Genomic DNA, 17,451 nt, shown 5'->3' with positions numbered 1-17,451 from the left:
CGGTCATGTGCCTCTCGACCGATTGGTCGAGAGGCTGAGTTAACCACGCCTCCTTGCCGAGGTATAAATAGTCAAACGGCCGGCGGTCGTCCATTTTATTGTAGACGACCGCAGGGCTAAGTTCTAGTTTATTAAAGCCTAACTTTTGTAAAGCAACTCGTCTCTCGTACAATTGATGGCGCATCACCTGAGGAAGGAGCTGCGCTCCGAAAGCTCGTGTTTGAAACAAACCTGTTGGACTTTAACCTGGTGTTGTAAGACTTCTTACTTTGAAAAGTTAAGTATGTTTCAATGCTCAAATTCTGCCTTTGAGTTATCACAACGGCCTCAGGAATCACCACGAGAACTTGATTAAAATTCTTTACAACAGTGGAAAGGACCTGACTGTGTCTCTGTGGATGGATTTTGGCTCTGGTTAGTCCGTGAGGGTCAGGCTGTGTCTCGGCTTGGTCTTGATGAGTTAGGGTGGGAGGGGTAAGTTATTTAAGCAAAGACATCAGGGTATCAGGAGGCTTTAATTTTGGAGAGGAGCATTGATTCCTGGGACAAGTTGTCATCTCAGTTAGTGTCTGAAGATTCACGACAAACATTGCCAAGGGACAGAGCCCTGATCCTGATAGTGCTGTGCAGAAAGGGGAGGTGGGACACTGGGCGAATTTCCTCACAGTCTAATGGATAACGGTTACCACAGAATCACACAGGACAGGAGGCCATTCAGCCCATCTTACTGATGCTAGCTCTTTGAAAGGACTCTCCAATTAGCCCCACTGTACTGTTCTTTTTCCTTAACCCTGAAAATCTTTCTCCTTGAAATATTTATCCAAATCCTTGTTGAATTAAACTCTCTGGATTTGGAGTCAGTAAGTTCCTATCTCACCTTCACAGGAAGAGAACTGAAATATATATTTTTTTAAATGTATAAACATGAGGTAGCCTGAGTCAAAGTGAGCACCTTTGCTGTAAAGACATATTTGTTTGACTAATACCCTTTGGGGAAGTGGAGCTGCCGTGTTTGCTCAGTCTGGGTCTAGGTGTGAAAAATCAATGTGGTTAACTCTTAACTCAATCTCTGGCTCTCAGAAATGAACCAGAAAAATGCCCGATTGTAATAAAACTTCCACCAATGATTTAAAGGAATGGGTAATAAAGTAATGGCTGAGCTCAGGGACTAGAGATTCTCGAACCAAGATTGAGGAGGTTCAATTCCCACCTTGTGTTCCACAGGTCCGAAACATCCTCAAGGTAGACACACTCGCAAAGGAGCAGGATTTAAATTTAAAAAAAATAATTTATGGGATGTGGGTGTCACTGGTTAGCCCAGCATTTATTGCCCACCCCTAACTGCCCTTCAGAAGGTGGTGGGGAGCTGCCTTCTGGAACCGCTGCAGTGCTTGAGGTGTAGGTACACCCACAGTGCTGTTAGGGAGGGAGTTCCAGGATGTTGCCCCAGCGACAGTGAAGGAACGGCCGATATATTTCCAAGTCAGGGTGGGGAGTGACTTGGAGGGGAACCTCCAGGTGGTGGGGTTCCCAGGTATCTGCTGCTCTTGTTGTTCTAGTGGTCGTGGGTTTGGAAGGTTCTGTCTAAGGAACCTTGGTGAGTTGCTGCAGTGCATCTTGTAGATGGTACACACGGCTGCCACTGTGCATCGGTGGTGGAGGGTTTGAATGTTTGTGGAAGGGGGAGCAATCAAGCGGGGCTGCTTTGTCCTGGATGGTGTTGAGCTTCTTGAGTGTAGTTGGAGCTGCGCTCATCCAGGCAAGTGGAGAGTATTCCATCACACTCCTGACTTGTGCCTTATCGATGGTGGACAGGCTTTGGGGGGTCAGGAGGCGAGTTACTCTCCGCAGGATTCCCAGCCTCTGACCTGCCCTGGTAGCCACTGTATTAATGTGGCTGGGTCCAGTTCAGTTTCTGATCAATGGTAACCCCCAGGATGTTGATTGTGGGGATTCAGTGATGGTAACGCGATTGAATGTCAAGGGGCGGTGGTTAGATCCTCTCTTCTAGGAGATGGTCATTGCCTGGCATTTATTTCAGGATAACCTGGTGGTCCTGGTATTCCTGGTCCTGGGGCACCGATGAAACCTTTTCTTCCCGGGAATCCTGGTCTGGATAATCCTGGAAATCCTGGCTGACCTTTGACACCTGGAAGACAACAATGTTTTTCAAGTCAGATGATGTTTATGTTTTTTTTTAAAAATAATTTTTATTGAAAAATTTTGAATTTATACAACAATAACGCACCATAGTAAAATACCAAAAATAACAATAATATTAGCAATCATAACCATTCGCCCCACCTCCATGAACAACACAGCATTTTAACAACAATGCAAATTAACACAATATAAAGTTACAGAATAGAAACTACAATAAGGAACACCCCCCCGGGTTGCTGCTGCTATTGACCAAGATACCTATCTTTGAGCCAGGAAGTCCAGAAAAGGCTGCCATCGGTTATAGAACCCTTGTACTGATCCTCTCAGGGAAAATTTGACCCTTTCCAATTTTATAAATCTCGCCATGTCATTGACCCAGGTCTCCACACTTGGGGGCCGCGCATCCTTCCACTGTAGCAGGATCCTCCGCCGGGCTACTAGGGACGCAAAGGCCAGGACACCGGCCTCTTTCGCCTCCTGCACTCCCGGCTCTACCGCAACTCCAAAAATCGCGAGTCCCCACCCTGGTTTGACCCTGGATCCAACCACCCTTGACACCGTCCCCGCCACCCCCTTCCAGAATTCTTCCAGTGCTGGGCATGCCCAGAACATATGGGCGTGGTTCGCTGGACTCCCCGAACATCTGGTGCACCTGTCCTCACCCCCAAAGAACCTACTCATCCTAGTCCCGGACATGTGGGCCCGGTGCAGCACCTTAAATTGGATGAGACTAAGCCTCACACATGAGGAGGAAGAGTTGACTCTCTCCAAGGCATCCGCCCAAGTCCCGTCCTCTATCTGCTCCCCGAGTTCCTCCTCCCATTTAGCCTTCAGCTCCTCCACTGACGACTCCTCCACCTCCTGCATTACCTTATAAATGTCAGACACCTTCCCCTCTCCGACCCACACCCCCGAAAGCACTCTGTCCATCGCCCCTCGTGAGGGCAGCAAAGGGAATCCCTCTACCTGTCGCCTAGCAAACACCTTTACCTGCAAGTATCTGAACATGTTCCCCTGGGGAAGGCCAAATTTATCTTCCAGTTCCCCCAGGCCCGCAAACCTCCCGCCAATAAAAGATGATGTTTATGTTAAGTAGTGTAAATCATATCTTATCCATGGGATCGAGGACAATCCAGTATATCATCGTCAAACAAAGAGTCATCCAGACTGGAAACATTCGCTCCATTCTCTCTCCTCGGATTCTGTCAAACTTGCTGAGATTGTCCAGTTTCTCCCTCATCCTACCTTTATTTCCAGTCAATCCTGCTGGTCCCCTTTCTCCTGTTGGTCCTGGACGTCCACAAGGGATTCCTGTGAAAATGAACAAAATTATCAAACTGAATCTCCACAAGTTCGATTATCAAAACTCAAATGCCAGCATCGTAAATTATACACAGTCAAAAAATCTCACACCGGCAGGTCATGAGCTTCGCTGGCTAGACCAGCATTCATTACCCATCCCTGGTTACCCTTCAGAAGGTGGTGCTGAGCCGCCTTCTTGAACCCGCTGCAGTCCATGTGGTGTAGTGTCATGTGAGAGTACCTTTAAGAAATGGGTGTTTATCAGTGATGTCAGAGTGTGGGTGGAGCTGGGCTGCCTGTCAGCTTTTTACTTTTGTTTTAGGCTGTTTGCTGCAGGGTGTGTTTTAGTTTCGTTTTCGGTGTTGGAGCTGAAGCCAGACAGAGCAGGTGTACTGCTGTTCTCTCTGCCATCAAAAGACTATCTCTTGATCATTTGGTGAATTCAGAAATATAAATGATCTCAGTAGTGAATGTAAACCTGATGTGCTTCTGTTAAAAGGTGTTTCTTTTGTCTTCTGGATGTTGTTTGGGTAGTTATTAAGGATTACTTAGTGTTGTATTATTTGGGGGGTTGTATTTGAATTGATGGTTGCTGAGATGTTCGCGGTATGTTTTAAAAAGGTTAACTTGAGTTCATAGGATAAACATCGTTTTGCTTTAAATTTCTCCCTCTGTGTACCCGAACAGGCGCCGGAATGTGGTGACCAGGGGATTTTCACAGTAACTTCAGCAATGTCAGGGTGCCACCTTGCCCAAACGCCAACCTCCATCGTCCCGCCTGGACCCCAGTTGTGTCACCTCAGGTCTCCAAGGGGAACGCGTGAGATCCCAAAGCTTCGGGTTGATCAAGCCAGCTGAATATCAGAGTGAGACTACATGATTTGCCAAATACTGATCCCGCCTCACAAGCACGTCCTTCGGGACAGTGGTTAGGCCACAGAGAGAGTACTGTTTGCAGTTCTGGTCGCCACATTATGGGACTGGAGGGGGTGCGGAGAGATTCACCTCGATGTTGCCTGGGCTGGAGCATTCCAGCTATCAAGAGAGATTGGATTGTTGTTTTCCTTGGAGCAGAGAACGGTGAGGGGGGGGGGACGTGATTTGTACTTTTATTTTCTTCCTGTTTAAATACTTTTCCAATTTCCCTTTAAATGATGTTTCCATCTCTGCCACAATATCTCCTTGTCGTTGAACGGACACTGGTGGTGTTGGTCAATGTGTGTGCCCCAAATTGGGATGATGTGGGTTTTGCGAGGGGATTGCTGGCAGCAATCCTGGATTTGGCCACGCACCAGTTGATCATGGGGAGAGATTTTAACTGTGTCCTGGAGCCGAGGGTGGATAGATCGAGCCCAGGTTGATGGGTAGGGTACAAATGGCAAGGGAGCTGGAGGGGGGGGGTGGTTTATGGAGAGGATGGGTATGGTGGATCCATGGCGCTTTCAGAACCCAGGGGGAAGGGAATATTCCTTCTCTTCACGCGTCTGTAAGGTGTATTCGAGGATTGATTACTTTGTAGTGAGTCGGGAGATTTTGGTTGGGGTGGAGGGGGCAGAGTATGCGGGGATAGTTATGTCGGACCATGTACCCCACTGGCTGCCATATAGCTGTTGGCGATGGCTCTCAGGGGGCTGGCAGAGTGGTAGGGGATAATGAGGGGACAGAGGGAGCATTGGGTGTCGCTCTATGCCGATGACCTATTGCTGTATGTTTCGGATCCGTTGGAGAGTCCGGGAAGGATTATGGGCCTGTTGGGGGGGTTTGGAGGGTTCTCGGGATACAAGCTGAATGTAGGGAAAAGCGAGGTATTCCCGGTGAATGAGCTGGCACAGCGGGCTGATTTAGGGGGGATGCCATTTACGGTAGCGAGGGATGGGTTTAGGTACTTGGGGATTCAGGTAGCGAGGGAATGGACGGGGCTCCATAAGTGAAACTTAACGAAGCTGGTGGAGGAGGCCAGGGAGGATCTTAAGAGGTGGGATACACGGCACTTAACGTTGGCGGGGAGGGTCCAAGTGGTGAAAATGAATATTCTGCCGAGGTTCTTGTTTATTTTTCAGGCTCTCCCGATCTTTATACTAAAGGCCTTTTTTCGTAAAGTGGACATAATCATTTCTGACTTTGTATGGGCGGGGAAGGTGCCTAGGGTGGAGAGGACCCTGCTACAGAGGCAGCGGGGGGGGGGGGGGGGGGGTTGGCGTTGCCGAACTTGCTTCATTATTATTGGGCGGTGAATGTGGACAAGGTGCGGCGGTGGTGGGAAGGAGAAGGGGTAGAGTGGGTTAGGATGGAGGAGGAATCTTGTAAGGGGTCCAGTTTGAGGGCTATGGTGACAGCAGCATTGCCAATGGCTCCGAGTAGATATTTAGGGAGCCCAGTGGTCCAGTCCATGGTGAAGATATGGAATCAGCTGAGGAGGCATTTTAGGGTGGAAGGGATGTCGGTGCTAACGCCGCTGTGCGAGAATCATGGGTTTGAGCCGGGGGGGTGGATAGTGTATACAGGAGGTGGAGGGAAGTGGGGCTGGTCAAGGTGAGGGATTTGTATTTGGAGGAAGGGTTTGCCAGTCTGGAGGAGCTAAGGGAGAGGGTAGAGCTGCCGAGGGGTAGTGAGTTCAGGTATCTACAGGTTAGGGACTTTGCGCAAAAGGCCTGGAGGGGGTTCCCTTGGTTGCCGGATACACCCTGCTGGAGTGACTGCTGCTTCCGGATGTGGAAGGGGAGGGAAGAATTGGGGATATATATAAGTGGCTAGGGGAGCAGGGAGGCGAGCGGGTGGTGAAGATCAAGGACAAAATGGGAAGCGGAGTTGGGAAGGGAGATCAATTGGGGAGTATGGAGTGAGGCACTGCGAAGAGTAAACGGTTCCTCCTCTTTATAATAATAATAATCTTTATTCTCACAAGTAGGCTTACATTAACACTGCAATGAAGTTACTGTGAAAAGCCCCTAGTCGCTGCATTCCGGCGCCTGTTTGGGTACACAGGGGGAGAATTCAGAATGTCCAATTCACTAACAGCACGTCTTTTGGCACTTGTGGGAGGAAACCGGAGCACCCGGAGGAAACCCACGCAGACACGGGGAGAACGTGCAGACTCCGCACAGACAGTGACCCAGGACGGGAATCGAACCTGGGACCCTGGCGCTGTGAAGCAACAGTGCTAACCACTGTGCTACTGTGCATGAGCCTGATACAGCTTAAGGTGGTGCACAGGGTGCATACGACTTGGGCAAGAATAAGTGGGTTCTTTCAGGGGGTAGCAGATGAGTGTGAGAGGTGTGGGCGGGGGCCAGCGTATCATGCGCGCATATGTTTGGGTTGTGAAAATTGGGAAGATTCTGGGCGGGAATGTTCACGGTCTTAGCCAGGATAGTGGAGGAGGGAGTGGACCCGGACCCTTTGGTGGCGATATTTGGGGTTTCAGAGAAGCCGGAGTCCATGGAGAGGAGGAAGGCCGAAGTCTTGGCCTTCGCCTCTCTGATTGCACGGCGAAGAATTTTGCTGGAGTGGCGGTGGGCATCGCCACCGGGGGTAGCAGCATGGTTGGGTGACCTGTATGACTTCCTGCGGTTAGAGAAGATAAAGTATGAGTTAAGGGGCTCAGCAGGGGGAGTTTGAGAAAAGGTGGCGGGTGTTTGTGACCGTGTTTGAGGAGCTGTTTGTTGAAAATGGGAAACAGTTCGTACAGACTGTACTGTTAGAACATTACAGCGCAGTACGGGCCCTTCGGCCCTCGATGTTAGAACATTACAGCGCAGTACGGGCCCTTCGGCCCTCGATGTTAGAACATTACAGCGCAGTACGGGCCCTTCGGCCCTCGATGTTAGAACATTACAGCGCAGTACGGGCCCTTCAGCCCTCGATGTTGCGCCGATGTTGATTGTTGGGAAGTATGCTTATTTGCTGCAACCTGTTTTGATACATGTTGGTGATAAAATACATTTCAAAAAAATATCTCCTTGTAGTTAAACATTGCCAATCCTAATTGACCCACGTGGAAAACATCCCAAAGAGAACCTCAGTTACTGATTCAGTAACCGGGGGAAACAACCTTTCATTCCCACTCCCAGAATCTCTGTCAGGATAACAATGATCAACTTCAATCGCAGGGAAAGGTAAACACACACACAGGATGATCCAGCCAGTACCTGTGTGGAATGTTGTGCCATCTATCTGCAGGATGTGCTGTTCATCAAAGCAGTCACCTACCATGGAAACACAGAGAGACACGATCACATGGAGCAGGAGGCAGGGACAAAATACTCACTAATGATAACCATTTAGTTGTCACCTTCACTGAGATTTATATGGAGAAGGTGCTAAAATGCTCATCATGATCTTTTCACCATCCTGTGTTCTGTCCAGAGCAGATTCTACTAAACTCATGTGAAAGCTGCGATCCTGAATTCAGTAAATCTGGTAAATTGTGACCAGGGAGCTGGTGGATTGGCTAAAACTCTTTCACCTTTCTGACTTTAGTCTCACATTATGTGAAAACATTCTTAGGCAAACGTGAGATTGCAGCTCCCCGGTAGGCACCCAATACTCTGGGAATAATTATTGGAGAAGGATGTGGGGTCCAGGGCTGATCCTGCAGCCTGGTGCTCAACACCAGCTCTTGGGAGAAGGTACATCAACCGTCTTTGCAGGTTTGAGTCTGTGACATTCCCACCATTCAAACCAGTCGACACATCGTCCCGAGACACCCGCTGAGCCACCCTGGGCTTTGTCATCGCAGAGTCACTCCAACTGTACATTACTGACTCAGACCAGCCTGAGACAGCCAGGTGAACGAGAGTTACTGCCTGATGCTAATTGCAGCACGGTAGCACAGTAGTTAGCACTGCTGCCTCACAGCTCCAGGGTCCTGGGGTCAATTCCAACCTCGGGTGACTGTCTGTGCGGAGTCTGCACGTTCTCCCCGTGTCTGCGTGGGTTTCCTCCGGGTGCTCCGGTTTCCTCCCACAGTCCAAAGATGTGCAGGTTAGGGGGATTGGCCGTGATAAATTGCCCTCAGTGTCCAAAAAGGTTAGGTAGGGTTACGGGGATAGGGTGGAGGTGTGGGCTTGGGTAGGGTGCTCTTTTCAAGGGTCGGTGCAGACTCGATGGGCCAAATGGCCTCCTTCTGCACTGTAGGGATTCAATGATATTCTGTGAGGAGAGGCAATAAGAGGAAATGTCTGTGAAATCTGGGGTAGTTCCGCTCAGAACAACACTGGGACCAATGGAACCTTTAGCGTTAACTCACCACTGCCGTCTATTCAGAGGAAGGTTTCTTAACTCCACAAAGCGAAGACCTGAAAGATGCAACACTTACCTGGAGTCCCAGGTAGGCCGGGAATTCCTGGAATTCCTGGCACACCATCAGGTCCAAAGTCACCAGGAATTCCACGTCTGCCTTTTGGACCTCGAACGTCCACCCCCGGCAGGCCCAGCCTCCCTTGGTACCCTTTACTGCCTGGGATACCTTGGTAGCCATCATCGCCAGGGTAACCTCCCCCAGCATCACCCTGAAATACAGGTTATACCATGTGTTCAGACAACTGACCAGAAATCCAACATCACAGCATCTCGCATTCATGTAGCACCTTTAACATAGTAAAGTGTCCCCAGCACCGCAGCGAATATCAAACACACCGTCACACTGAGCAGATATTAACACAGCCGTCCAAACGTGTGGTCAATGAGGTCTGCTTTAAAGGAGAGAGTGGCAGAGAGGTTTAGAGAGGCAAATCCAGCGCTTAGGGCCCACACAGCAGAAGCTGCGGCTGTCACTGATGGAGTGATCGGAATCAGGGAAAGCTCAAGAGGCTGGAATTGGGAGAAGCTGATCACTGCTGAATTAATTAATACCATTGACCGGTGCTCCACCGCTGACCCAGTATGGAACACATCAGTTAGTGGTAAAATCCAGCAGGAGCACACACAGCTGCAGCCCTGCAGCTGCAGCACACACAACTGCAGCCCTGCAGCTGCAGCATACCCAACCGCAGCCCTGCATGCAGCACACACAACCACAGCCCTGCAGCTGCAGCGCACAGAACCCCAGCTCTACAGCGGCAGCAGACACAACCGCAGCCCTGCAGCTGCAGCACGCGCAACATCACTGCAGCGCACAAAAATGCAGCAGTGCAGCTGCAGCACACATATCAGCAACAGTGCAGCTGCAGCACACACCAGCAACAGTGCAGCTGCAGCACACACAACAGTGCAGCTGCAGTACACACAACCCGAACATAGGGGCTGGTTTAGCACACGGTTCATTTCCCGTACCAGCCTCACTGAACAGGTGCCGGCATGTGGCGACTAGGGGCTTTTCACAGTAACTTTATTGAAGCCTACTCATGACAATTAGCGATTTTCGTTTTCATTTCATTTCATTTTTCAACAGAGCATTAGAAGGTGACCTTTCAGCCTATTGAGTTTGTACTGGCTCTTTGTGCGTGTCTGTGCGGGCCACTGTCTGTGCGGAGTCTGCACGCTCTCCCCGTGCCTGCGCGGGTTTCCTCCGGGTGCTCCGGTTTCCTCCCACAGTCCAAAGATGTCCAGGTTCGGTGGATTGGCCGTGATAAATTGCCCTTAGTGTCCAGAACTGCCCTTAGTGTTGGGTGGGGTTACTGGGTTATGGGGACAGGGTGGAGGTGTGGGCTTGGGTAGGGTGCTGTTTCCAAGGGCCGGTGCAGACTCGATGGGCCGAATAGCCTCCTTCTGCACTGTAAATTCTATGATTCTTTGAGCGAATTATCCAATTAGTCCGACTGCCCCGGCTCTTTCATTGTAATCCTGCATGTTATTCCTGGTCAAGCTGAATTTCCTTTTGCAAGTGCGATTGAATTAGTTTCTATCTCACTGATCTGTGAGTATCAGTTAGCCAACTTGTACAACTGGTCCCGTTGAGGTTTACAGAGTTGACTCAACTTACGGGAGTTCCTGGTAAACCTGGTCTGCCTGGGTTCCCATCTCGGCCTGGTACACCTGGCTGTCCATGAGCACCTGGTAACCCCTGCTCTCCGCCATCACCTTTGGAACCTTCAATAAAAACATACATTGTGTTACAGCTTTGTCTTTTGTTTTTGCCTTTTCTACCTTATTTGGCAATTGTAAATCAGGGATTTGCTGACTGCAGATCCTGCCCTCTCTGCAGACTCTGCTCTGTATCCCTGCCCCCCAGACACACAATCACCGCTGTCCCCATCCGGCTCTATCAATAAACAGGCCGAAAAATCGTCCGGTCCCTCTGTGACGAACAGAAAACACTTCCTTCTGAATCTAGGAACTCCGCAAACCATTTCCAAAAACACTCCCGAATATTCCCAAACAACAGAAAAAGTTTCAGGAGTTATCCTTAGTTACAAACAGGGTGTTGACGGGGGCAGCACCGAGCTGCACCCCGGCCTTTTCTGGGGAATAACCTCAACATTTATTGTCCAAATTGGGGATCCTGGCATCCGATTGGCTAGCTGGGATATAGCACATTGGGATCGGGTCGAATCAGCACATTCCAGGATCCACAGAGAATATAGAGGGTGAGACACAGAGACACACAGAGACAGAGACAGAGACACACAGAGAGTGAGACACAGAGACACACAGAGAGTGAGACACACAGAGACACACAGAGACACACAGAGGGTGAGACACACAGAGACACACAGAGACACACAGAGAGTGAGACACACAGAGACACACAGAGACACACAGAGGGTGAGACACACAGAGACACACAGAGACACACAGAGAGTGAGACACACAGAGACACACAGAGACACACAGAGGGTGAGACACACAGAGACACACAGAGACACACAGAGAGTGAGACACACAGAGACACACAGAGACACACAGAGGGTGAGACACACAGAGACACACAGAGACTGAGACACACAGAGACACACAGAGACACACAGAGACAGAGACACACAGAGACACACAGAGGGTGAGACACACAGAGACACACAGAGACACACAGAGACAGAGACACACAGAGACACACAGAGGGTGAGACACACAGAGACACACAGAGACACACAGAGGGTGAGACACACAGAGACACACAGAGACACACAGAGACACACAGAGACACACAGAGACACACAGAGGGTGAGACACACAGAGACACACAGAGACACACAGAGACAGAGACACACAGAGACACACAGAGACTGAGACACACAGAGACAGAGACACACAGAGACAGAGACACACAGAGACAGAGACACACAGAGACTGAGACACACAGAGACACACAGAGACACACAGAGACTGAGACACACAGAGACACAGAGACACACAGAGACAGAGACACACAGAGACACACAGAGACACACAGAGACACACAGAGACTGAGACACACAGAGACAGAGACACAGAGACACACAGAGACACACAGAGACACACAGAGACACACAGAGACACACAGAGACAGAGACACACAGAGACAGAGACACACAGAGACACACAGAGAACACAGAGACACACAGAGACTGAGACACACAGAGACACACAGAGACACAGAGGACACACAGAGACACAGAGACAGAGACAGACACACAGAGACACACAGAGACACACAGAGACAGAGACACACAGAGACACAGAGACACACAGAGACTGAGACACACAGAGACACACAGAGACACACAGAGACACACAGAGACTGAGACACACAGAGACTGAGACACACAGAGACTGAGACACACAGAGACACACAGAGACACACAGAGACACACAGAGACAGAGACACACAGAGACAGAGACACACAGAGACACACAGAGACAGAGACACACAGAGACACACAGAGACTGAGACACACAGAGACACACAGAGACAGAGACACACAGAGACAGAGACACACAGAGACTGAGACACACAGAGACACACAGAGACAGAGACACACAGAGACAGAGACACACAGAGACACACAGAGACACACAGAGACACACAGAGACACACAGAGACAGAGACACACAGAGACAGAGACACACAGAGACACACAGAGACACACAGAGACACACAGAGACACACAGAGACAGAGACACACAGAGACAGAGACACACAGAGACACACAGAGACACACAGAGACAGAGACACACAGAGACACACAGAGACACACAGAGACACACAGAGACACACAGAGACTGAGACACACAGAGACACACAGAGACACACAGAGACTGAGACACACAGAGACACACAGAGACACACAGAGACTGAGACACACAGAGACACACAGAGACACACAGAGACACACAGAGACACACAGAGACACACAGAGACTGAGACACACAGAGACTGAGACACACAGAGACACACAGACACACACAGAGACACACAGAGACACACAGAGACACACAGAGACACACAGAGACTGAGACACACAGAGACACAGAGACACACAGAGACACACAGAGACACACAGAGACACACAGAGACACACAGAGACTGAGACACACAGAGACAGAGACACACAGAGACACACAGAGACAGAGACACACAGAGACACACAGAGACACACAGAGACTGAGACACACAGAGACACACAGAGACTGAGACACACAGAGACACACAGAGACACACAGAGACAGAGACACACAGAGACACAGAGACACACAGAGACACACAGAGACAGAGACAGAGACACACAGAGACACACAGAGACACACAGAGACAGAGACAGAGACACACAGAGACACACAGAGACTGAGACACAGAGACACACAGAGACACACAGAGACACACAGAGACACACAGAGACACACAGAGACTGAGACACACAGAGACTGAGACACACAGAGACACACAGAGACACACAGAGACAGAGACACACAGAGACACACAGAGACACACAGAGACACACAGAGACAGAGACACACAGAGACACACAGAGACAGAGACACACAGAGACAGAGACACACAGAGACACACAGAGACACACAGAGACACACAGAGACACACAGAGACACACAGAGACAGAGACACACAGAGACACACAGAGACACACAGAGACTGAGACACACAGAGACAGAGACACACAGAGACAGAGACACACAGAGACACACAGAGACACACAGAGACACACAGAGACACACAGAGACACACAGAGACACACAGAGACACACAGAGACTGAGACACACAGAGACACACAGAGACAGAGACACACAGAGACTGAGACACACAGAGACACACAGAGACAGAGACACACAGAGACACACAGAGACACACAGGAGACTGAGACACACAGAGACACACAGAGACACACAGAGACAGAGACACACAGAGACAGAGACACACAGAGACACACAGAGACACACAGAGACTGACACACACAGAGACACACAGAGACACACAGAGACACACAGAGACACACAGAGACACACAGAGACTGAGACACACAGAGACAGAGACACACAGAGACTGAGACACACAGAGACACACAGAGACACACAGAGACAGAGACACACAGAGACAGAGACACACAGAGACACACAGAGACAGAGACACACAGAGACAGAGACACACAGAGACACACAGAGACACACAGAGACACACAGAGACACACAGAGACACACAGAGACACACAGAGACAGAGACACACAGAGACACACAGAGACAGAGACACACAGAGACAGAGACACACAGAGACAGAGACACACAGAGACTGAGACACACAGAGACACACAGAGACACACAGAGACACACAGAGACTGAGACACACAGAGACACACAGAGACACACAGAGACAGAGACACACAGAGACACACAGAGACACACAGAGACTGAGACACACAGAGACTGAGACACACAGAGACACACAGAGACACACAGAGACTGAGACACACAGAGACACACAGAGACAGAGACACACAGAGACTGAGACACACAGAGACAGAGACACACAGAGACAGAGACACACAGAGACACACAGAGACACACAGAGACACACAGAGACTGAGACACACAGAGACACACAGAGACACACAGAGACACACAGAGACACACAGAGACACACAGAGACTGAGACACACAGAGACAGAGACACACAGAGACACACAGAGACACACAGAGACTGAGACACACAGAGACACACAGAGACAGAGACACACAGAGACACACAGAGACAGAGACACACAGAGACAGAGACACACAGAGACAGAGACACACAGAGACACACAGAGACTGAGACACACAGAGACTGAGACACACAGAGACAGAGACACACAGAGACACACAGAGACTGAGACACACAGAGACTGAGACACACAGAGACACACAGAGACACACAGAGACTGAGACACACAGAGACACACAGAGACTGAGACACACAGAGACACACAGAGACAGAGACACACAGAGACACACAGAGACACACAGAGACAGAGACACACAGAGACTGAGACACACAGAGACACACAGAGACACACAGAGACACACAGAGACACACAGAGACACACAGAGACACACAGAGACACACAGAGACTGAGACACACAGAGACACACAGAGACACACAGAGACAGAGACACACAGAGACACACAGAGACACACAGAGACACACAGAGACACACAGAGACTGAGACACACAGAGACACACAGAGACTGAGACACACAGAGACACACAGAGACACACAGAGACTGAGACACACAGAGACAGAGACACACAGAGACACACAGAGACTGAGACACAGAGACACACAGAGACACACAGAGACACACAGAGACTGAGACACACAGAGACACACAGAGACACAGAGACACACAGAGACTGAGACACACAGAGACAGAGACACACAGAGACACACAGAGACTGAGACACACAGAGACAGAGACACACAGAGACACACAGACACACAGAGACACAGAGACACACAGAGACTGAGACACACAGAGACAGAGACACACAGAGACACACAGAGACACACAGAGACACACAGAGACACACAGAGACACACAGAGACACACAGAGACAGAGACACACAGAGACTGAGACACACAGAGACACACAGAGACACACAGAGACACACAGAGACACACAGAGACTGAGACACACAGAGACTGAGACACACAGAGACACACAGAGACAGAGACACACAGAGACACACAGAGACACACAGAGACACACAGAGACTGAGACACACAGAGACACACAGAGACACACAGAGACTGAGACACACAGAGACACAGAGACACACAGAGACTGAGACACACAGAGACACACAGAGACTGAGACACACAGAGACACACAGAGACAGAGACACACAGAGACACACAGAGACTGAGACACACAGAGACTGAGACACACAGAGACTGAGACACACAGAGACACACAGAGACACACAGAGACACACAGAGACACACAGAGACACACAGAGACACACAGAGACAGAGAGACACACAGAGACACACAGAGACACACAGAGACAGAGACACACAGAGACAGAGACACACAGAGACACACAGAGACACACAGAGACAGAGACACACAGAGACTGAGACACACAGAGACTGAGACACACAGAGACACACAGAGACACACAGAGACACACAGAGACAGAGACACACAGAGACACACAGAGACTGAGACACACAGAGACTGAGACACACAGAGACTGAGACACACAGAGACACACAGAGACACACAGAGACACACAGAGACAGAGACACACAGAGACAGAGACACACAGAGACACACAGAGACACACAGAGACTGAGACACACAGAGACACACAGAGACTGAGACACACAGAGACACACAGAGACACACAGAGACACACAGAGACTGAGACACACAGAGACACACAGAGACACAGAGACCACACAGAGACAGAGACACACAGAGACACACAGAGACACACAGAGACAGAGACACCAGAGACACACAGAGACAGAGACACACAGAGACACACAGAGACACACAGAGACAGAGACACACAGAGACACACAGAGACACACAGAGCAGAGACACACAGAGCCCACACAGAGACTGAGACACACAGAGACACACAGAGACAGAGACACACAGAGACAGAGACACACAGAGACACACAGAGACAGAGACACACAGAGACACACAGAGACACACAGAGACAGAGACACACAGAGACACACAGAGACTGAGACACACAGAGACAGAGACACACAGAGACAGAGACACACAGAGACAGAGACACACAGAGACAGAGACACACAGAGACAGAGACACACAGAGACTGAGACACACAGAGACAGAGACACACAGAGACTGAGACACAGAGACTGAGACACACAGAGACACACAGAGACACACAGAGACACACAGAGACAGAGACACACAGAGACAGAGACACACAGAGACAGAGACACACAGAGACAGAGACACACAGAGACTGAGACACACAGAGACAGAGACACACAGAGACTGAGACACAGAGACTGAGACACACAGAGACACACAGAGACACACAGAGACAGAGACACACAGAGACACACAGAGACTGAGACACACAGAGACACACAGAGACTGAGACACACAGAGACACACAGAGACACACAGAGTCTGAGACACACAGAGACACACAGAGACACACAGAGACTGAGACACACAGAGACTGAGACACACAGAGACACACAGAGACACACAGAGACAGAGACACACAGAGACACACAGAGACACACAGAGACACACAGAGACACACAGAGACACACAGAGACTGAGACACACAGAGACACACAGAGACTGAGACACACAGAGACTGAGACACACAGAGACACACAGAGACACACAGAGACACACAGAGACACACAGAGACACACAGAGACAGAGACACACAGAGACACACAGAGACACACAGAGACTGAGACACACAGAGACACACAGAGACACACAGAGACACACAGAGACAGAGACACACAGAGACTGAGACACACACAGAGACACACAGAGACACACACAGAGACTGAGACACACAGACAGACACACAGAGACACACAGAGACACACAGAGACAACAGA

The 17,451-nt window shown here is 49.9% G+C and overlaps 1 protein-coding gene across 1 annotated transcript in view; it reads right to left on the bottom strand.

Annotated features, from left to right (window-relative positions):
• The window catches only part of LOC119977247 (collagen alpha-6(IV) chain-like), a 257,936-nt gene that overhangs the window by 64,603 nt on the left and 175,882 nt on the right, over nucleotides 1-17,451 (bottom strand). Inside the window, exons 17-21 of the mRNA XM_038817958.1 lie at nucleotides 10,388-10,551; nucleotides 8,783-8,975; nucleotides 7,614-7,670; nucleotides 3,409-3,474; nucleotides 2,048-2,149 (exon numbers count right to left, since the gene is read on the bottom strand). Of these exons, the coding sequence (XP_038673886.1) occupies nucleotides 2,048-2,149; nucleotides 3,409-3,474; nucleotides 7,614-7,670; nucleotides 8,783-8,975; nucleotides 10,388-10,551 (582 nt within the window). The remainder of the gene's footprint in view (nucleotides 1-2,047; nucleotides 2,150-3,408; nucleotides 3,475-7,613; nucleotides 7,671-8,782; nucleotides 8,976-10,387; nucleotides 10,552-17,451) is intronic.

Source organism: Scyliorhinus canicula, chromosome 14 (genome assembly GCF_902713615.1).
Source record: "Scyliorhinus canicula chromosome 14, sScyCan1.1, whole genome shotgun sequence".
Classification (NCBI taxonomy): domain Eukaryota; kingdom Metazoa; phylum Chordata; class Chondrichthyes; order Carcharhiniformes; family Scyliorhinidae; genus Scyliorhinus; species Scyliorhinus canicula.
Note: the sequence above shows the minus strand (reverse complement) of the source record. Positions and strands in the feature narration are given on the sequence as shown.